At 37.9% G+C, this 23911-nt stretch overlaps 2 protein-coding genes across 3 annotated transcripts in view; both read right to left on the bottom strand.

Annotated features, from left to right (window-relative positions):
- Positions 1 to 23911, bottom strand: part of LOC129752331 (uncharacterized) — a 249112-nt gene that overhangs the window by 137303 nt on the left and 87898 nt on the right. The gene's annotated exons all lie outside the window — the stretch shown is intronic.
- Positions 16070 to 22544, bottom strand: LOC129752337 (uncharacterized). Its single transcript, XM_055748125.1, has 3 exons — positions 22460 to 22544; positions 22157 to 22349; positions 16070 to 16411 (listed from the first exon to the last, which is right to left on the bottom strand). Exons 1-3 carry the CDS (start codon positions 22519 to 22521, stop codon positions 16334 to 16336), a joined length of 333 nt encoding a protein of 110 aa, XP_055604100.1. The 5' UTR covers positions 22522 to 22544; the 3' UTR covers positions 16070 to 16333.

The raw sequence follows: 23911 nt of genomic DNA, 5'->3' as shown, positions 1-23911 counted from the left end.
GTTTGAAAAGTCTGAAGGACCCGTATGGTCGTCTGGCGCTTTGGGCAATGAAACTCAGGTCTTATGATTTTGATGTTGTATATAAAAAGAGGGCTATAAATACAGATCCGTATGCTTTATCGAGGATTTCAGATGGTGATGTAGTTGTTTCGAGTTTGCAGTATCCAGATGAATGGTGTTCAAAAATGATTAGAAACATTTCTGAGAATTCCGAAGATTTTTCTTTGTTTTGTAGGATGCCGATAAAACTAAATGACCAAGATCGGTTTCAAGTCTTTATTATTTGACATCTTGAAGTGATCTGCCTTCTAAACATTTTTGAACTTATCTTGGCCTACCTGATCCTTACAGCTCGGCCATCCTGACAAAAACATCGTCCTCGATGTCTAACAAAAAAAAAATAGAAATATAAAATACAGACCCCGTTCGTTTTTGGCAACATGCCAGAACATTTTGTGTTGCCAAAATCGAATGTTGCCAAAATCGAACGGTTTTTTTTTCTGAAATTTTTTTCACTTATTTTTACAAAATAACAATTTTTATTATAGTTAACGTTATTTAAAGATAATTTACGACCATTTTTAGATTTTTTATAGGTTTTTTTCTCATGTTTTTTATGCGTTTTGCTTTATTTTTGTTTTGTTTATAATCTTTGTTTTTTTTTATCATTTTTGCTGTTTTTATCATTATTCATCATTTTTAAGTTGATTTTGTCATTTTTAATCTTTTGTTTGCATTTGTTTTTGATTTTTTTAATTTTTCTCCTTTTTGTAATTTTTGAGTACTTTATAAATTATTTTTAAAAAAATTGTTTTTGTTGTTGTATTCGATCACCATTTTTGAACGTAAAAACGTATTTTTGGTGTTTGTCTAAATTATATTGGTCCTGCTATGGAGAAAACTAAAAGGTAATGTCGCTTCTGAAAACCGTTCGATTTTGGCACATGTGCCAAAATCGGATGTTGCCAAAATCGAATGTTGCCAAAATCGAATGTTGCCAAAAACGAACGGGGTCTGTATATGATTACAAAATTTCAAATCAAACGTCGATTTCGAGCTCTGCTATTCAGAAATTCCCTCGGATATCCTTTTTCTGCAGTGACCATCATCCAACTCCAGCATTCAGTATTATTCACGAGTTCCTCCCATCGCCAATCTACACACTATTAATTTTTTGGTGTAAATTTATGTCATATTGGATGCACAAAATTGAAGCATCACTTTTGACATAAATTTAAAGTACAGAAGGACAGAAACGCTTGAAGCCATAAATACTGGAAGACATAAATTCACTATAATTAGATTATTATTGATGTAAATTTATGTCAAATCGTATGCACACAATAAAAACGTCACATATCACATAAAATTACACACCATTCGACATAAAATTATAAAGCCATAATTTTGAAGAGACATAATTTTAAAGGATTTGGTCTACAAAATAATAATAACGTTTATTTTTGTCCTTATAATTTTTTATTGTTATTTCAGTTTGTTTGATGAATATGTATGTAATTTTTACATTCTACCTAGCAAAAAAAATTGGATTTTCACGATTATTTGATAAAAATACTAGAAATTAAAACATGTCGGAATAGAACATTTAGCGGTGGATGTTGAGAGTTGGGACATATAATTGATGTTGAATCCCCCTCTTTTTTGCTTCGGTTGACAGGTAATGGTTAAAACATCAAAGGAAGTTCCCATTGTCCTTTCCAAAACTGTATTGTCGTTTGAAGTACGACGTGTGATTGAACTCTTTTATGGGGAAACTGTAATAAAAACATAGAATCAGTTCTCTTTTTGAACGAATTTGATTAAATATTATACGAAACTAACAACCTAATCATAAACAGAAACTCGGCTAGTATGATACCGAATGCACGCAAAGCATGATGACAAAATCTGGTAACATTTCAATGTTTAAATTTGAAAGAAATAATAACTCTTAATGGCTGAATCGCGAAAAAGCATAATATTCATAGAATTCTATACATTAAGGCGTTTTAATGCGCGATGTATAGGCGAAACAACATACATACCATGAAAATGTAACACGAACATCGCCTACACAAAATATTTTCTTTGCATACGCAAAGGCGATTTTCGCAATGCATTCGTATGCATGTAAGTAAACTTGGCCCACATAGCATATTAATGCGCCTATAATTATACAATGCTTATGAGATAAACCTTCAACAGTAATGTACTTTCGCTGCTGGGAAGACTGTCTCATATATAAAAATATCGAAAGTGAAAAATGGCTTTAATGACTCGCTGAGTGTACACCAGTTATATGTATTTTATTTTTATAAAAATTTGGAATAAACTCGTGATCTAAATTAAAGAACTACTGGTATAAGAACAATTTTCGAGATCATAAAAAATATGAAAATGCATGAGACAGTCATGCGAAAAGCAGCAGTGCAGATCTTTTCGATATTTTCATTACATGTGCAGACATAGTTTAACTCTTTAAACTGGCTCTGTTTTTTAATGACATTTAATGTAACGAGCCTATAGTACTATCGGCTCTTTAGTTTAATGTTATAAATTTAAAATTAATTCTGGCTGGTTAAATATCCTGTTACAACGGAACCTAGTTGATTGCAATCCGCGCATGGACCAGAACAAAGTAAATTCGGATCAAACATTGTCAGCTATTGTAGCTAATATTTAACTGAACTATAATATTACGGAATCGTTGAGACTCTCATCTAAAAGTAAAAACAATACTTACCGGTGACAAGATTTGTTCCCGCTGTTGAACTGCATTTTGGCGTATATGTGGGTGTCTCTAAAGATAAGTTGCTTGCCAAATCGGTTATCCCAAAACATAACATCGAAAAGCGTTCCAACAGTGATAGAAAAGTTGTTCGGCAACTAGACATGACATCAGACTGTTAACTGCTTTCTCACGTTCCAATGAGCAGTTGTGTTATGCAGCAACGAAAATTCCTAAAATAAATTGAAAATTTTCTTGCCAATCCGTTTTAATTTTTTATATTATAATGGAGGTATGATAATAATAATGTATGCAGCATAGTGTAATGTAATTAAATAACTATTTACCATACAAAGAAAACTGGTTAACCGATTTGCTTTGACGTAGAACTATGACCAAGAGCGGTTGGATTCCATCAGGGTATTCGAAAAGTCTTGGTGCATTTCCGGGGAATCACACTGCGAAGATATAATAAATTGCGGTTGGTTACATTCACCACACCGATCCAAATATTTGCGTCGACCGCCTGCTATGATAGCCGTGGTGAGTTCGAGGTGTTGCGAGCATCTGGAAGTGAAAACAGAAAATCGTTTTTAAACATCATTTACAAAACGTCGACATAGTGCTTACCTTTTCTTTGCATTTTTTTGATAGTTTGTGAATCCAAGTTGCGGATCGTTGAGATAATGTTGGTGACTTCCGACGACGAAGCTATGCTGATAAAACTCCCAGGGGTATCTGTAGGGGTATGGCTTACTTTCGTCAGTCGTCATTATTTTTGCTACTATTTCCACCGAATCTTCAATCTTACCGTCGTTTGTAGTTGCATATTTCGGTGCCAATGCTGCTAATAAGTAAGGAGATGCTAACGGCAACCATCGTCGCGCTGTTGCCTGTCAAATCCTGCTGGAATGCCGCTACACTTGCCTCACAACTGCTCCTTGAGAGCACTATTTTTGCCAGAAACTACTGAAACTGCGCTACAAAAATATTTATTTTAGGTTTCTGTTTGAAAACAACAAACATGACAAAAACTTACCGTACTGCTCCAATTACGGTGTGACCTTAATATTTAAGCCAATTTTTGCTTATGGATTAAATTCATTAGGATAACATTTATCACTTCTATGAACATTCTCGCCCAACAATAACAAATTTTGAATATAAACAAACACAATCTTTACTAGGATAACTGCATATTGCATTTATATGAACGTTTTATTTTGTTCTTGAGTGACGAAATCCTCTTTTCCCAATCTTGATCCGGTTACATGTGAACGATTTCACTAAATAATTGAAATTTTTTTAATTGCACTCCGGTGCAGGCGTAGTTTTAACTGGCTCTGACATTTGGTTGGAAAATGTTACTCCGCACAAATATTTACATCATTAAAGACTTGTTTTAATGTAGAGACCTAATAATAGATGTGGAAAGATGTAAAATTCGATCATATTTAAAAATAGATCAAATATAATTATGGCTCGAAGCGTTTCTGTCACGAGTAATTTTATAAATTTTTTGGTGTGTAGTAAGAAAATGCACTACCGTGATCTATGGTTCCAGCCCTGCGCCTGCCTGTCATCTTGACATCGTCATGTGCCTGGAAAGCAGAGGTGCCAGGTCGTTTTGTCAGAAATCAGGACACCCTGAGGAAAAAAATCAGGATTTTTCGGGACACCACTGAAATGGTGAAAATAACATGGAGTTCTGCTTGAATTGCGTAACTATAGGCGAAATATAGGTGTTGAAAACGCCTCTATTTAAGCAACTGAAGCGAGAATAACCTTGGCTGACCTGCAGTTAATATTGAAAAACACAATTTAAATATCATTTTAACCGAAGATTATTATTGGTTTAACTGGTTAAACTATTTTATTTAAGATTTGTTTGATGTTCTCATCATTTAACAATAAATTTAGTTATAATTTAGATATTTTTTGAAAATCAGGACAAATCAGGACATTTTAAGGGCCATTTTTTAAAAATCAGGACAGCTCAAGCGTTTTTTGAAAAATCAGGACGGCCATCCGAAAATCAGGACAAATCCTGAAAAATCAGGACACCTGACACCTCTGCTGGAAAGCTGCCCACCATGGGAGTTATTAAGCAAACACTAGCGACACCATGTCCTCCATAGAAGAGTTTCGATTAGTTAGGGAGCTTTTGGAAAGCTTTCGAAAACGGCCATACATTTGTCCTAACTCCAAAACGTCAAAAATTTACTTGGCATCGCGGATCAAGGAATATTTAAAGGAGGTAGTGCCGAGGCAGCCCTGCTTTAGTATTAGTACCGCCGGTGACGTCACTGTTGCCAATAATCTGTGAATTTATATGAAATTTTTTCCTTTTTTGTTAGCAATTAAAAAAATTTGAAGATTTTTTCAACTTTGAAGGCACACAATTCTAGAAATATTATTGTTCTTCAAGACAGGTACTAAAAAAGTTGAATGTAGTAGTTGTTTTGCTTTAATTCAGACGATTGAAGTTGCTGAGGTATCCTAGCTCAAATTGACAAAACTTGATAACTAGTTCAAAATTTTGCTTATAAATGTTGAAATCAGTTAGGTTTGAATCGTTGATAAAATAAAAAAACCAAAAATAGTATTTTTTGAATCCAACCACAATCTTTTATTGGAATTTAGTAAACGAAATATGCAATGGTTTTATTGGGGTTAATTGTTTTAAATTAGAAATTCATATGGTACCCGATGTTAGATTTAAATCATGACGATGAGGTGCACTGCCATAAACTACCAATCAGACCTTTTGAAAGGGGAAAATTATTATTTTTGCTCGTTTCACATGGAGCATGACTGTGCATCCAATAACAAATTCAAGAATAATACACACTGCAGTCTGTAAAACACAAAGAAACCTCATAGCACAATCAACTAGTGGCCTTACAACATAATCCGAATCAAATTGGATTTCAATTTAGTTCTTTAATGTGTTTAACTTAGAAATTTGAGTTTTACCAGTATAAACCTTCGACAGCTTGGCAACAGTGACGTCACGAAAAAAAATCCAATATGGCTCTCGGCACTACCTTCTTTCAATATTCCTTGGCCCACCATACCATCCTGAGTGTTTTCTGACTTCTATGACGTTTGAGGACTCCTCCAGAATTCTCTGCCGCCGGTCGCTTCTAAAATCGTCCACTTGAAGAATCAATGTTCCGGCATCTTCGGCACCAGCACTGCCTACCGCTTCGGCAGCGTCAGTGCCTGGAAAAGCTGCTCCATTAGCTCTCACCGTTAGATCCGGAACGTTTCGATACTTTTAGGGACAAAAGTTTCTGATCGATCCAAATTTAAATGATTTGAACTTCTCCGGGCGGCTCTAACACAGCCTACTAATCGCTGTGAGGTGGCTCTAGTGGGGGATAAAAAACGGGGCGACTACCCTTTTCAAGTTATATCCATGGATTCTGTGACACACTTTGCCAGATCTAAAAAGGGAAATTCCGTTTTGTTGGTTGCTGCAGATTGGTTTTCGAAATGGGCGATTGCAAAGCCTAAAAATTGAATGCTCAAAAACAGTGAATCAAATGTCCCTGATATTGTCTTGAAACAAGCGACAAAGTCGGCGTGTGGTTTTGTCTTTATTCTATCTCTGTGCGACAACCTTTTGTCTCTCCCGTATGTTTATCATGACAAAATGAGTAGGCAACCAAGAGTTGTCGTGTCGTTGAGAAGATAATGACAAATTCTAATGTGAAATTGTCCTGAAATTTAAAATGTGGGACAATCCGCTTCGATTATGTGGCTAAACTATCTGATTTCCTAAAAGTGAAAAACTATGTGATCAGATCATAGCCTATCTGAGAAGAACTCTTGGGAAAGGAAAATATATTAGAAGTGGTCCAGGGCAGGGACACTGGGTCGTGGCCATGGCCACTTTGGTCGGTTCCGGAACGAAATATATCAAAGTTATCAGATTGAGACTTGCGACATATTTATACAAAGCTCTTGGCCTCTTCATGAAGGGAATCGATAGGAGAAGCGATTCGGGGACACTGGATCGTGGCCATGGACAATCTGGCCGGTTCCGGAACGAATTTTTTCGAAGTTATCGGATTGGCACTTTCGACATATTGATAGAAAGCTTATGGCTTCTTGATGAAGGAAATCGATAGGAGAAGCGATTAGGGGACACTGGGTCGTGGCCATGGCCATTCTGGTCGGCTCCGGAACGAAATATATCAAAACTAACAGATTGAGACTTGCGACATATTGATAGAAAGCTTATGGCCTCTTCATGAAAGAAGAAGATATCCTGCTGATAGTCAAGCTCGAGACATGCTTTCTTATGTGTCCAAAAAACTTCACCAATTGAAACAGCAAACGAAGCAGGAATACTACGGTAAACTTTTCCAAAGATCTGACAGTAAAAATATGTGGAGAACGTTAAATACTCTTGCCGGTAAAAATAATCAATTGGAAACAGTTGTTAAGCTTGAAATCGATGAAAATGTTGTAAGCGAAGGAGCAGCAGTTTCGAATAAATTCAACCATTTCTTCAGTGACATCGGGCCTCAGCTTGCTTCCACCATCCCGAGTAACCGTGATGCGAATCGGTTTAGAACACTAACGTCAATACCTGAGTCTATGTACATGGAGCCTGCAACTAAGGAAGAAGTGGTTCTCAAAATCAAAAACCTCGACCAAAACAAAAGTGCTGGTCCAGACGGTCTTCAAGCAAACTTCATTAAATACCACCATCAAGTCTTCTCTGAACTTATTCGCCAGTTCATTCGCTAATTCACCAGTAGGTATGAAATTACTAACTTATGATCATAGAAACAGCTTTCGATAAAATTTCAAGATTTTTTTTTATGAAAACATCGAAAAGACACAACCATCTTGGTGAAAATTTCGTATAAGTTCAGAACAAAGTATACTTGTTCGTGTTTTTATTCAAAAGTTAACACTAAAAAGACCACTACCAGCAAAAATGGGAAAATAACGAAAAAGTCACATGGGACACGGAGGGGTAGCGGTCATGAAGAATATTATCTTCGATTATTGTTTGAACTACGTTTTAAGACAACACATATTTTGTAAATTTGGTATAAAACAACACCTACAGGGGTTTTACACTTTTGATTACAAAACCTTTGAGGACTTGAATTGTTGCTCCAGAAATAAATGCAAACTGAACGAGAATATCATGATAAATTTTTGTTCTTAACATGAGCATCTTTTCTTCTGCAAGTTGTGTAATGATCCTCCAACTGAATGAATATATTGAAATGGTGAAGTTTTTATATGAAACAAATACAAAAAAAACCATAAAATTTTATCAATGTCAACGTTTCAACAGTTCACAAATCGAGTACCTTTTAGTTTCTCATTCCTAACCGGACGCACAAACCAATGCACAATTTATTGGTTCGATTTATTTGCCTTGCCCGCCGTAGATTTGACAATAAGTAAAATGAAACCTAGGAATGGAAGATAGACATTAAATCTGAACCACGATCCACAGAAATTTGCATTAGGCCTATAGGTGCACTTTCGCAGCAACAGCACCGTAGATAAACCGGGCCGATGATCTTCGTTAGACCTTGCAAGGATCCCGCTGCGAGAGAGAGACCCCTTCGGTGAGCGATAAATGTCAATGCATTTGCTTGTCGTAATAGGAACATGCGGATACATCACGGATTAATGGAATTGAAAACCCCCGGAAACAGGTCATATGGTATCAAAATTAGTAAAAACGTGGAAAAAAGATTTTTCTTAGTGAATTTTGAAAGATTGTTTTCAATTACAATCTCTTTCACTAGGCTTTTATGAGAAGGAAATAACAAAATAGTGCCTTTGCTAACTTAACCTTCACCCGTCCCAGTTTTTTTTCATTGTTGTGGGTATGATTTACTAGATTTTTTTTTTAAACATTAGGGTGGAATTGGGTGTATGAAAAAAAATTACAAGATCGAATTTAAAAAAAAAAAACCCACCATATATATTTTGTAGATTGGCCCAAAAAACTGACCTGTGCAAAATTTCAGCTCCATCGGATTTGATTTACGGGTGCCTCAAAGTTTCGGTTTTTTTTACCTTCTAAAATTGCCTTAGTAGGAAACAAAGAAAATCGAATTTCTTTTTATTTTTGATGAGCAATGACGTAGAAATGCATGAAACGTCGAGATCTGGTGTTATTTGATGAGTTGTGTTTTTCCCCTAACAAAGTCGCTTTTTGCCATCGATAATAAAAATAAACGAATAAAATTTAATTATAAGAATAAATAATAAAGAAGTGATGAGGAGGTTTTATTCCTTTAAGAGAAGTGGCTTGAAGAGTGCTACACTCCCAGGAGCTTTTCCCTGCTTTAAAAAAAAAAATTATAAAAAACCGAGTTTCCAAAGCTATCTGTTTAACCCTCCAAGGCTGTTCGGGTCAATATGACCCGAAGCGCACATCTCAAACATCTTTATCATCTTTCCAATATACTGAAGGACTGGGAATTTTGACAGTCCAAGTAAGTTCTATGAAAATGATGATCAAATTAACGACAAAAAATTAAAATTGAGTTTTGAAAATCGTTCAATCGGTTCATTGGGAAATGAAATACAGCTAAGCAAAGCAAAAATTGGATGTCGTTTTTTAAAAGTAAGATTTTTTTTCTACCGGGAAATCTGAGATAGCGATCAAAACTTCCATTGGACCCCATTGATTTTTCAGACCTTTTACTTTCTGAACCAGTTTCTGATAACCTGTTTATACATATTGACTTTATTTTGAAATGTTGAGTAATGAGAATTCATTACCTACACAATTAATGTAATATGATCAAAGTTGGTTAACATTTACAGCCAGGAAAACGCCATCAAACTAGGACAACTGAAATGTCCGCGAAACGGATATTTTACGAACGGCTTTGGAAGGGTTAAAAAAATGATAGGATTGGTTTTCTTACAAAAGAACTTGATTTAAAACAACTTTACAGAATACTATGGACTTTAATAAGAATGCCTAGCTTTAAAAATAAAACATCCCTTTTCTTTTGGATCAATTTGGATTTGGATTCATTATCATTATTTCATTTATGATTTATGTGTGGTTGAAAATGATGGTGAGGTTTCCTTGTTACTTATATATTTATAAAATTGGTACAAAATCAGGCGTGCTACTTTTTGTTCTTCTTTTGATTAAAAGATATCCCACTTTTCGCTTGTTTTCATACACTCAGAAAAATACTATTATGTACGCCATAAGATTCTCTTATGAAGTGGCGCCATAAGAAAAATTAATGAAATTCATAAGATTGTCTTATGACGCGAATGAATTCTGAAGATGAACGCCTACTTCAATGAGAGGTTGTTGCTTTTCATAAGAGATTCTTATGGAAACAGTAAATCACTTTCTAATAAGAAAAATTCTCGATATTTCATGCTGAAAACATTCACTTTATTGTTTGCCAAATTTGTTTAAAATTAAATCCTTCATGGTCACCATCAGCAGCGCATCAACAGACGGCTCCATCAAAGTTTTTTTTGCCGCATCTTTATCTTCGACCTTTCGTTTTTTGCCGATCAGCTTGCTGAAAAGTAAACAAATAATGTATTTTGGTTTACTAATATATTCAACGTTCACACCAAAAACATCAAATCGAACTTACCATTCCGGAGATAATACATTTAACAATAACATTTAACATTGAAGGAAAACTATAATAGCTATGAACTGGCGATTGCTTCGTACTGTTAGATGATGAAAAAAAAAACTGATGCTATTAATGAATGTGTTCATCATTTTTTCACAATGCCGTTTCTTCTATTTTTCATAAGAACATCGTATGAAAATTGAAAGAATTTCATAAGACTCTTATGAAAAATTAGTTTGGACGCAAAAAAGCGGTTCATAAGATGTATCTTATGAAATTTATAATAAGATTTCCTCTGAGTGTACGGAAAATCCTACTTTCCTTTATTTTATTCTAGTAAGCCTAGTTACATGAGCATCATATACAGTGAGCGAAATAAGAATAGCACCACTATGTGTTTTGCTTGTTAAAATATGAATGATTGAAAATCACCAAAACTTTGTTCTATAAATTGTTTTGAATTGTTTAACGGATAAATCAAGCATAAGTTTACTTTTTTTGGACGTTACAATTGGCGTTGAGGACCAAAACTATGGAAAAAGGGTGCGAAATAAAAATAGAACCACTTGTGTTTTTTCAACAAAAACAAGATTATTTCTAAAAATTTACTGTGTAAAAGTGAATGATAATGCTTCTACGAATTATCTGAATAGATAACTGTATTTTAAGGAGTTTTCTAGAATTTCAAAGATTTTCAATGGTTTTAAAATGGTGTTTTAAGAGATGCTCCTCTAGCGTTTAGGAATTTGATACTTGAGCTATAATACTTTATCAAACTGCTTTATTTCTTCATTTTCATTCATAAGTATGATGCAAATTGACGAAACATAGATTTGATGCTGAATTTGAGTAAAAAAACAGGCTTCAAATTCAAAAATACTATCGTTTTTAAATAGTCAAACGCTATTTCTTTAGTTTCAAGTCATAGATGGCAGCACTATCTTGCAATTAAACCGAATTGATGTCCATTTTCGAATATCTGGGATTAATTCAGATGTACTGGATAATTTTGGTCAAGAAATAATTACTTGGTACCGTGTGACTGCCTTGGAAATTCTAAGATCACAATATCAAAAAATAAGAATTTCATCATGAACCCATAAAAGTGAATTTCTTGGACCGATAATCAGAATAATTTTGTACTTTCCGATGGAGCTTGATGAACCAGATAACTAGCAGTATTATTGGTATGATTTGGAATTGAATCGGAATTTGAGATGTGCAGGAATTTTGGCGATGTAATATTCTTGTGCTGGTGTTTTTTTTGCAAATCCGGAAAAGATTTCTGCGGCGTGAACTCTAACAAAACTGTGTTGGAAAACTACATCGAAATGATGAATATGGCCCTAAATAAACCTGAAAAATCAATATTGAGACTTAATTTGGTATTAACGGCAAGATAGTGCTGCCATCTATGACTTGAAACTGGAAAAAGTTATGTTTATTGAAAAAAAATCTAAGTTTATGAATACCAACCTGTTTTTTTCTGATTTAAAATAAACCGAAAATGTTTGAATCATCATTTCACGCCATTTTAATGAAGAAAGTAAGTAGTTTGGTAAAGAATTACAGCTCAAATATCATATTCCTTAGCTCTAGAAGAGCATCTCTTAAAACACCATTTTAAAACCTTCGAAAATCTTTGAAATTCTAGAAAACTGCTTAAAATGCAGTAAACTATTCAAATAATTCGTAGAAGCATTATTATTCACTTTTACACAGTAAATTTTTAGAAATAATCTTGTTTTTGTTGAAAAAACACAAGTGGTTCTATTCTTATTTCGCACCCTTTTTCCATAGTTTTGGTCCTCAACGCCAATTGCAACGTTCAAAAAAAGTAAACTTATGCTTGATTTATTCGTTAAACAGTTCAAAACAATTTATAGAAGAAAATTTTGGTGATTTTCAAACATTCATATTTTAACAAGCAAAACACATAGTGGTGCTATTCTTATTTCGCTCACTGTAGCTGCTGATCTATATATATAAAAATGAATTTCTGTCTGTCTGTCTGTCTGTCTGTCTGTCTGTCTGTCTGTCTGTCTGTCTGTTCCCTATAGACTCGGAAACTACTGAAGCGATTTACATGAAACTTGGCAGGTGGGGGTATTGGAGGCCGTGGAAGGTTCCTATTATGGTTTGAGACCCCTCCCCCTAACGGAAAGGGGAGGAGGGGCCTCCCAAACAAAAGACAATTTTTTGCATAACTCGAGAACCAATCAAGCAAATGGTAATAAAATTGGCATGGGGTGGTATTTGGGTACGAAGAATATTCCTATGAATATAAGGTACCCCTCCCTCCTCTCAGTGGGGTGATAGGAAGAGGGGAGGGGGCTACCTTACAATTTTTCATATAACTCGAAAACTAAACAAGGTATTGGAACCAAATTTGGCACGGGAAGGTATTGGGATACGAAAAATATTTCAATGATTATTTGAGACCCCTCCCCCTTTTTTGTAGAAAGGGGGAGGGGGCCTCTTTCATTTTTATTTACATAACTCAAAAACTAATAAAGCAAATGGAACCAAATTTGGCATGGGTGGGTATTTGGTAACGTGACATATTCTAATGATTCTTTGAGACCCCTTTCTCTTTCCAGTAGATCATATAAAGGGGGAGGGGACCTTTTTATATTTTTTTAAATAACTGGCAAACTAATTAAGCAAATGGAACCAAATTTGGCATGGGCGGGTATTTGGGAACGTGACATGTTCTAATGATTGTTTGAGACCCCTTCCTTCTTCAAGCGGGGAGAAAGTAAAGAGAAAGAGGAGTTTCATACAATTTTGACTGCATAACTCGAGAACTACAACAGCAAATGGAACAAAATTTGGCATGGAACGATATTTGGGTACGTGAAATGCTTCTATGAATATTTGGTATCCCTCACTCCTTCAAAGAGGTGGATGAAAAGGGGGAAGAGAGGTTTCCCTTACAATTTTCAGTATATCTATAGAGCTGATCAAGCAAAGTGATCCATATTTAGGATGTGAGGGTATTTGAATACGAGAAATGTTTCTACTATAAATTTTAGTCCCACCTTTTTTCAGCGGAAAGATATAGGAGATAGGGGGACTACCATACAATTTTTTTGCATAACTCGAGCATAAATCGGGCAAATTAAACCAAATTTGGCATCAAAAACTATTTGAGTACGAAAAATACTTTAACGAATATTAAATTTTCCCCGCTCCATTCAATGGGGAGAACGGAATGAGGGACGGTACTACTTCCTTTCAAGTTTATGCATAACTCAAGAATTAACTACGATAATAAGACCAAATTTGAAATGGGATGGTATTGCAATACGAAAATTTTTCTATTTGGCACAATTTCTATCTTGCAGTAGGAGGATGGAATTGAGAATACAGGAAGGGAAGAGAAAAGCTTACATTTAACTTTTCTTTTTTTTTTTTAAATCCGAGAAATGGACAAAACTTAACATGGAAAATCATTTTGGTATGATTCTATGATTATCTGACTCACTATTCTCCTGTCAAAGAGAAGATACATAGGAGGAGGGAGGTGAGCCCGATACAATTATGTAAACATAAGTTCTCAATTTATGCTAACGAAGCCAAAAAATCAAAACAAATATGGCATGGAAAGGTGCTTCGTTATGAGCTATGTTTCTGCGATTGTTATGGATCTTACGCTTTACAGTGTAGAGAGGGAAAGAAAGGAGGGGGCTCCATATAAATTTTGTTGTAAAGCTTAAAAATAATCAACCAATGGAACTATATTTGATATAAGAGGATTTTTGGGAACGAAAAAAATGGGTAGATATTATTATTAAAGATCACGACCTTCATTCTGCAGGGGGTGAAGTGAAGGCCAGGGGGGCTATCTTATCAGTTTTTAGCAATAATCCAGAACATATCAAGCAAAAACAACCATATTTTAAAAGTTAGATTTTTTGCGTACGATTAATTTGAGACCTTCCTTTTTCAGGGCAAACCTTAAAGAAACAGATTAAAATTATCAGATCTTTGACACATATTTATAGATCAAGATTCAGAAAATTAGATTAAGTCCCCTTTGTGTTGCAATTTGAAACTCCAGCTGCAGCGCTCATTTTATAGCGCTTGGTTATGAGGTATGTTATAATTTGATTTAAAATAATGCCAACAAAACAATAAAAATTTGAACAATTTCTGAAAATATCATTTGTTTTTGAAAGGTGTAGCAAAGCACACCGGGTCAGCTAGTTTCATATAAATCTGGATTTTTTCTGAACATTTCATAGCTGATCTAAAGCCTTTTTTAAGCGTGTTTTTCGAGATCTTTTTGATCGACTTTGAATAACGTAAAACACAATGATTGTCGGGTAATATTGTCTGAGAATCATATTTTTGTTATTTTGTAACCGGTGCGTGGTTTAGAAGCCCAAGGTCATTGGGAATCATCGCGGTAGTTTTGTAAATGTGCGAAGGTAGTGCTGGCGTGGAGAGGAGGCGGACCGTACCATACATCATCGGCACGACAAGCATGAAATGGCCCAGTAGACGAACGAGCACGGTGGCGAACAACAGATGGCGCTGCTCTCAACAGGCGAAAAGGCCGCCATAGGCGGGCTTCACAAGTGGCGCAATGGGGCGTAATCCCAGGATGGGACCGTATCCCGGTTCCGGGGGCAATGCCCTTTACTTAGAGCGATCACTTCAGAAGAAACATTGAAACGCTACACACCATACCAGTTGCATTACTAAAGTGTGATAGTGAACCACAGAGTCTGATAAATCCGTGTTAAAAGGATTATCATACGACCAGGTGAGAAGTGACCGCCGCCCCGGAACCCGTACCGTTGGAAGATACCCTAATGCCCTTGCTTTCTACCCCATTGCGCCAACAGGACCCCTTTTTCTTTGTCTCGTATGAAGTTTGCTGTTCGGAGGACGAGAAGCACGTGCAGTTGAGGCCGATAATTGCCGAAAAAGCACCGTTAGTGCTGCTCACCGAAGCGACCGACTGTCCCTAAGTATCCGAATACGACGATCCGTTCAACTACCAGGACGCCGGCATCAGGAACTGGGAGTCAGGGCAGTGCTGAAGTCCCCCGGAGCAGAAGCTGACCGTCAAGAGCCGAGCAGCCCGTCACTCAGCAGGAAGTCTTGGAGTTCGTGAGACCAACAGTAGCGAGGTAGGAGTTAAAAAGCCCATTATAAAGATAGATTCGAAAGTGGGAGTGGGCACAGTAGTTTGTCGGCCAATAAAGTGTGGAAAGTTCGTCTCTTCAAGACTCAGTGTTTCCTTTCGCTAGCTATTTCGCGGATATTGCCGACCCTGAGGCATTTTGAAGGGGGTTCTCGGTGATGCTGGGCAGGCTGAACCCCATTGGTTATACTTGGCGCTCAACTAAAATAGATCCGCTATTTTAGTTTGTGCAGGGAAACGCTTGAAGTTTAGTAGTTATTGGTTTTTGCAGAAGTCTCTGGGAAAACATCCGAGACCTTCTGGACCGCCTTGAACAATTTGTACAAAAAAGGCTACGATTTTGGGTCGACAACGTGGACTGTTTTGAAGGGGTCTTGGTTCATTCAGGAAGATTAGAAAACCAGCCAATTTCAATGAGAATCGAAGTTTGAAGTTTTTGTTTGTGGAGTTGTTAATCAATAATTTTATAATAATTTTCATTTTAAACTTAGTAAAATTGTCATTGTTTCATATTTTAAAAGCGGGAGAAAGTTGAGGCAATAAAACACAGTGCTGAAACTTGTTTTATTGATATTCAATCGTCGCAACGTGATTAAAAAAAAAAAGTTTACTTACGATTAACATTTGCTGACCTAAATCTACGTTAAACCGGGCGATTTGAGTTAAAACTATTGAGCTTGGTGTACAGGTGTAGTTGAGTTTAATTGGGTTCAGTTGTATATCAGCTGTGTTCTTTTATCGTCCATATTCATGTCTTCCACTGGGCAATTCCTCGAAATGGAAATGGCACATCTGCTTCTCCAATACCAGTCGATGAACGGTGCCCATCTTACAGTCGACGAGCTAGAGCATGAATTGGTTCTCCGTGGCGCAACGGTCACTGGTACACGGAAGCAACAAGAGCGGTTGTTGAGGTCTTTGCTAAAAGAAGAAAAACAGAAAAGCGATGTTAGTCATGCGTTTATTGGGCTATCGACAATTCAAGAATTGGAGGTATGCGTTGATAAATTGCAAAGTATTAAAGGTCATTTGGACAAAAGAAACTCTAAAAAAGCCCCTGAGCAAGGTTACAAAACAAGGCTCATACATCTGCTGTTCCGGTTCAGTAGATTACAAAAAATTGCAACGGGTTCCTATTTGGACGAAATTGCTTCTGCTGCTAGTGAGTGCGTACGATTGCTCAGCGTGTTTTTTTCATTAACTTCCCCTATTCCAGAAGTACGAAGAGCTGAATTAGAGCTCATCAACAGCACCATACATCAACTTCGTGCGGAAGAGGAAGAAGGTGTGGGTGTAACTGAACAGGAAGTGGAAGTTAATCCACCGAAAACAGCGGAAGCTAATCCAATTGAAAGTAACACACAGGGTCAAGACAAAAATGATTTGGAGTTAATTCATCTAAACGTGCCGAAAACAGAATTTGATAAAGTTGTATTAGAAAACCGGCAACTAACTTCGGTTGTTGACCAACTTGTTAAACGCATTCAAATTTTAGAAACTAACTTGTCTAGTAAAAAACATGAAACTCAATTTAGAACGGCACTTGAGACACGTTTAGAAGAGCAAAAATTGGAAAGTAGTGAAAAATCAGAAAAAGAACCCATAAACTTTTTAGACTGGATTAAAGAACGGAACGAATCCCTAAGTAGCGTAAAGAGCTCAAATCAAAAAGAGCCTGTTGAAAGAAACATTCAATTGAACAATTCGGAAAACTTAAGGCAGAATATTTCTCGCGATAATAATAATAAATTGCCAATATATAAATGGAAAATTACATACGATGGGCTAGACAACGGTAGATATTTGAACGAATTTCTAAAGGAGATAGAGTTCAATGCCAAAGCAAACGGATATTCGGAAGTTGATTTACTCCAGAACGCGCATCACTTGTTTACCCAGAAAGCAAGATCGTGGCTGATGGAGATAAACGGTGATGGTCAGTTAGGAAGCTGGGACGAATTAGTCAAGGAGTTAAAACAAGAGTTTTTGCCCTATGACATCGACTTCGTTTTCGAAAGACAGGCCAACAATCGCAAACAAGGCCAACGCGAAAAGTTTCAAGATTTCTATCTGGAGATGGCAAGAATTTTTCGCGCTATGTCTCAACCATGGCCGGAAAAACGTAGATTTGAAGTTCTGTTCCGCAACACGCGTGAAGATTGTAGAATCGCAATGCTCGCCGCCAATATCGATTCCATCGCGAAAATGAAGGAGTTCGGCAAGAAGTTTGATGCGATTAATTGGCAAGCGTATAAACGGAAGGACAGCCGACCAGGGTTTCGTTCGGAGCAAATTGAAGAAATCAGTAGAGGGAGACCTGAAATACAAAACAAAAGTAACAACTTTCAAACAAGAAACCGTTACGCGAACAATACCAACCAAGAACGGAATCGCAATACGGGCAGAGAAAACTCGCAATACTACGGAAAATCAAATTTTGAAAACCGTGGTAATGAAATCAAAAAACAGGAAAAAAATAATTCTTACGCCAATAATAATAAAACGAGAGATAGTAAATTTGAAAATCCCCAACCTGGCACTAGTCAAACTAGTGCTCTTCAACGGATAGTCAATGCTTACATTCCGTTGAAGCGGAATGTATGCATGAACTGTCACGAGGAGGGACACAAGTTTGAACAGTGCAGGGAAAAATTAAACGTGTTCTGCCAAAATTGTGGTTTTCCTGGATTTCTAACCAGAGACTGTCCGTATTGCGAATTAAAAAACGCCAAGAAGACTTCTCAATGAGGCGAGATAGTCTTCAAGATACAATAAGACCTCACAAAACTTCCCGAACATCAGACCTTTTAAATAAACTAGGCTTTGCACAAGTGAAGGAGGACGTTGCGCAGGGCGATGAGATAGCCTCCATGCTCGTCACCCTAAGCAACGACCCCAGACCTTTTGCAAAAGTAGAAATATTTGGAATTTCGGTCACCGGTTTGTTGGATAGTGGGGCAGTTAAAACAATCCTCGGAATTGGAGGAAAGAAACTAATTGAAAAGCTCAATCTGAAGATAAAACCATCAAAACTGTCGCTAAAAACTGCCTCGGGACAAAATTTATCAGTAATAGGGACTTGTGACATTCCGATTTCGTTCAATGGCCGGACGAAAATCCTCTCAGTTGTCATTGCACCAGATCTCAATCGTCGTTGTATCTTGGGATACGACTTTTGGCAGCTGTTTGGAATACGACCGACCATTGACGAATTCGTTGAGACCGTCGAACAACCAGAACCAGGAACGGAGTCGCAGGAAGAGGACGAGATCAACGATGAGCAAAAATCTCTATTAGATGAGGTCAAAGGGAGGTTCTTGGTAGCAGTGCCAGGGGAGTTAGGGGCAACACACCTTATGGAACACACAATTGAAATCAAGGGTGAGTTCAAGGATGCAGATCCGGTTCGTAAGAATCCGTATCCTTGGAGCCCCGAGATACAGAAGAAAATCCATAAGGCTGTGGACAATATGATTCTGGAGGGTATAATAGAACCTTCAGAATCAGATTGGGCTCTTCCAGTGGTTCCTGTTGCTAAAAAGAACAGCGAGGACGTCCGGTTATGTCTTGATGCTCGTAAGCTGAACGAAAGGACAAAAAGGGATGCCTACCCTTTGCCTCATCAAAATAGAATTTTAAGCCATCTCGGTCCTTTCAAATTTTTGTCCACCATAGATCTCACCCAAGCATTCCTACAGGTCCCATTAGCAGAGCAGTCGAGAGACTTAACAGCCTTCTCAATTCCCGGAAAAGGCCTCTTCAGATTTCGGAGACTGCCGTTTGGACTCATCAATTCCGCTGCGTGCCTTTGCAAGCTTCTCGACCGCGTTCTGGGCCATGGAGTGCTCGAACCATATGTACTCGTTTATTTAGACGACATAGTGGTCATCAGCCAGACATTTGAAGAGCACATCGAAAGGTTGGCCGACTTGGCACAACGGTTAAGGGCAGCTAACTTGTCCATTAACCTTGAGAAGTCTCGATTCTGCTGCAGAGAACTGCCCTATTTGGGCTATATCCTTTCAAGAGAAGGACTCCGGCCTAACCCGGATCGCGTCAAAGCGATCCTGGAGTTTGAGGCCCCAAACTCAGTGCGATCACTACGCCGATTCCTCGGTTTGGTCAACTACTACCGGAGGTTCATCGACGGATTTAGTGAACTCACTGGACCATTGACGGATTTGTTAAAAAACAAACCTAAAAAGGTTCAGTGGAGTCCTGCAGCAGAATCAGCATTCCGAGCCATCAAGGAAAAACTCATCACCGCGCCCGTAATGGCCAATCCGGACTTCAACCTTCCGTTCAGTGTCCAAACGGACGCCAGCGATGTTGCTCTTGCCGGTGTTCTTACCCAACGTCAAGGGGGGGAGGAGAAAGTGATTGCCTACCACTCAGAAAAGCTACGAGGGGCAGAACTGAACTACCATGCGGCGGAGAAAGAAGGTCTAGCAGCTCTTCGATGTATCGAGAAGTTTAGGTGTTATATCGAAGGTTCTAGGTTCACTCTAGTAACCGACTCATCGGCGCTCTCATTCATAATGAGAGCCAAATGGAAATCTTCATCGCGGCTGAGTAGGTGGAGCATCACCCTCCAACAGTATGACATGGAGGTAAGGCACCGGAAAGGCAAAGATAATGTCGTGGCTGATGCCCTATCTCGATCCATCGAATCGATAGAATCGACGGAAGACGCTTGGTACACAAACTTGTTCAAAGCTGTGGAAGCCGACCCCGAAAAATATTTGGACTTCCGGATTGAGGGCAACAGATTGTTCAAGTTTGTGTCCACAAGATCGGATGTTCTGGACTATCGCTTTGAATGGAAAGAGTGTGTCCCTAAACTTGCCCGAAATCGTCTCATGAGGCAAGAACACGACGAAAGTATGCATATTGGTTTCGAAAAATGCCTCGCGAAAGTCAAACAAAGGTACTATTGGCCCAGAATGTACGCTGACTTGAAAAAGTACATAGCGGGTTGCGAAGCTTGCAAAGAAAACAAGCACTCGACGTTGTCAGTTACACCCGAAATGGGAAAACAGCGAATCGCCTCTAAACCCTTCCAGATTATCTGTATGGATTATATACAGTCTCTTCCCCGGAGCAAACAAGGCAATGCACTCTTATTAGTGGTCATGGACCTTTTTTCTAAGTACTGCTTGCTTGTTCCGGTGAAGAAGATTAGCAGTACAAGTCTGTGCAATATTCTGGAAGAAAGGTGGTTTCGAAGATTCGCTGTTCCCCAAATCGTTATAACTGACAACGCTTCGACGTTTCACTCAAAAGAATTCAGGGAATTGTTGAGCAAATACGAAGTCCAACATTGGGCCAATTCGCGCTACCGAAGTCAAGCTAATCCGACGGAACGATTAAATCGAACTATCAATGCGATGATTCGTTCCTATGTTCGGATTGACCAAAGGTTGTGGGATTCAAAAATCTACGAAATTGAATTTGTCTTGAACACCACTCTTCATGGCTCTACAAAATTTACTCCCCACCGAATAATTTTTGGCCATGAAATGGTCATCCGTGGCACTGATCATAGCTTGGAAGACAAGGAAGAAGTCGACGAAGAAAGTAGGATGAATAAAATGATCAAAATTTGTAAAAAAACACACGAATTGGTAAAAGAAAACCTTAAAAAAGCCCACGAATCCACTAAGAAACAATATGATCTTAGGCATAAAAGGCATTCGCCAACATTCGACATTGGTCAACGTGTTTTCAAACGAACTCACAATTTATCATCGGCAGGAAAAAAATTCAACGCTAAACTCGGCCCACAATATTCACCTTGCGTGATCACAGCAAAAAAAGGTAGCAGTTCCTACGAGGTTTCAGATCTCAAAGGAAAACCCCTAGGAATTTTTTCAGCTGCAGATCTGAAGGCGTGATAAAAAAAAACAGGAGGCTGATTATCAAAAAACAAAAAAAAATTCAAAAAAAAAAACTTATTTTATCAACGTTGTCTTTTTTAAAAAAAATATATATATATATATAAATTAAAAATTATTCTACCAACGTTGTCTTTTTCAATAAAAAAAAAAAAATATTTAAATTCTAACACATTCCATCCACCCTACTATTCCAAAAAAAAAAATAAGCAAATACCACCCACGCAATCGTACCAAAAGACTGGAGTGAAATTGTTAACTTGTATGCAAGTTCATTAAACATGTATCTGAACAAGCTTAAAACAAATTAAATTAACAATTTCGAAGACCCAGGAGTAACTGAGTACAAAATAAAATTTACAAATTAAAGAATTTTAAATTTTGTTTTTAATATAATAAAAAAAATATATAATAAAATAAAAAAATAAATTTTGTTTTGATTCACAAAGAATCGTATATTCTCGCTGGACAATCAGCAATCCAAATGGATGAATAAAAAAAAAAAAAAAAAGAAAAATAATTCAAAAAGAAAAACAACACGCCCACACACACTGCTGCAGTTAAGAAATCGTTGAACAAACTTGCGTGCAAGGCCATAAAAACATCGCATCTGTGCCAGCAGCAAGGTTCGGCGATTATAATAATCGCAAGCAGTAAATGGATTCAAGCCAACATGGGCATGACCTTGACCCACAAAAACAATACATCCCGAAAAGGGAGTACCATCTCATGTGAAGAAAACATCGCACAAAAAAAAACCTATTAAACTCACCCTGTACCACAAAATGTCTCTGCTCGATATTATTTCCGGCGTTAAGTACCGTAGCTCAAACCGTGTTTCAACCTGCTCCGACGGAGGGAGTACTGGTTTCGGTCCATCGGAATCACTGGCATCCATTCTAGCATACATATCCCAAAAATGGGCAACTTCCGGAGCCCGGAAGTCGGATAGAATCTTGGCAAACCTGAAAGGATAATATTGCATTAATTCAAACGCATTAGCTAACTGGGAAAAGTGCACAATTTCCCACAATCAACGCACAAAAAACTCAATTAACGCAAGGCGCCTACTCACCTGAAGGTTTCGCTAGAATCCGTCCGAGTTCCGGGGATCCGAGCTTCCACCATCTCGTCCATTTTAAACACGTTGCGAAATTGAAAATCAGTTTGACAGGTGCACGATAGTTTATTGAGCAAAATTGAGCTACACGCAACTGGCCGTTTTGTTATCGTTTTAGTACAAAGTAACCCAAATTCAACTCCCAGTAGAAAAAAAATGTGCAACGTCAGGAAATTATGTGGCGTTATGAAAATTAGTTGTGTATATGTTATTTATTATTTATTTTAAATGAAATTAGTTTTTAATTATTAAAGTTAATACGTTTTAATTATTTATTATTAGTAATGGTTGTCGTAATAAGTAAATGTTGCTTTGATTCTCATTGAACGGGGTTATTAAACAATTGTCGTGGGATCGCTGGAGACCGGAGTTGCGAAACGTTGATGGTCAGTAGAAGGCCATAAACCTTTAAACTGCGTGGAGTCGATTCAATTCGATGATGATACCCTATGACCCCGACTCACAAGACATTGGGAATTGGTTTCTCTTTTCGGACTGAATGGCGTAGATTTCGACAGAATATAAGCGTCTAGACTTGTCTTCGTAAAAAAATGGTACTTTGTCAAGCTCCGGGAAAGAAGTGTCTGGTTCAGCAGGTACGCAGCTGATTTGCTGCTTCAAGTGTTATAAACTAAAAAAATATTAGCTTGCTAATATTTTTTCTACCCGAGCCGTGCGAGAGTGTAACCGGTGCGTGGTTTAGAAGGCCAAGGTCATTGGGAATCATCGCGGTAGTTTTGTAAATGTGCGAAGGTAGTGCTGGCGTGGAGAGGAGGCGGACCGTACCATACATCATCGGCACGACAAGCATGAAATGGCCCAGTAGACGAACGAGCACGGTGGCGAACAACAGATGGCGCTGCTCTCAACAGGCGAAAAGGCCGCCATAGGCGGGCTTCACAAGTGGCGCAATGGGGCGTAATCCCAGGATGGGACCGTATCCCGGTTCCGGGGGCAATGCCCTTTACTTAGAGCGATCACTTCAGAAGAAACATTGAAACGCTACACACCATACCAGTTGCATTACTAAAGTGTGATAGTGAACCACAGAGTCTGATAAATCCGTGTTAAAAGGATTATCATACGACCAGGTGAGAAGTGACCGCCGCCCCGGAACCCGTACCGTTGGAAGATACCCTAATGCCCTTGCTTTCTACCCCATTGCGCCAACAGGACCCCTTTTTCTTTGTCTCGTATGAAGTTTGCTGTTCGGAGGACGAGAAGCACGTGCAGTTGAGGCCGATAATTGCCGAAAAAGCACCGTTAGTGCTGCTCACCGAAGCGACCGACTGTCCCTAAGTATCCGAATACGACGATCCGTTCAACTACCAGGACGCCGGCATCAGGAACTGGGAGTCAGGGCAGTGCTGAAGTCCCCCGGAGCAGAAGCTGACCGTCAAGAGCCGA

This window comes from Uranotaenia lowii, chromosome 3 (genome assembly GCF_029784155.1).
Source record: "Uranotaenia lowii strain MFRU-FL chromosome 3, ASM2978415v1, whole genome shotgun sequence".
Lineage (NCBI taxonomy): Eukaryota > Metazoa > Arthropoda > Insecta > Diptera > Culicidae > Uranotaenia > Uranotaenia lowii.
This window is presented reverse-complemented; position numbering and strand designations above follow the sequence as displayed.

Bases quoted from the DNA above. Each gene is read 5' to 3' on its own strand.
- LOC129752337 (XM_055748125.1), bottom strand. From the start codon at position 22,521: ATGGACGAGATGGTGGAAGCTCGGATCCCCGGAACTCGGACGGATTCT. The intron at 22,350-22,459 runs GTGAGTAGGCGC...TTATCCTTTCAG, and splicing joins GATTCTAGCGAAACCTTCAG to GTTTGCCAAGATTCTATCCG. The intron at 16,412-22,156 runs GTGAGTTTAATA...TTCTTCTTTTAG, and splicing joins GAGACATTTTGTGGTACAGG to CAAAGACCTCAACAACCGCT.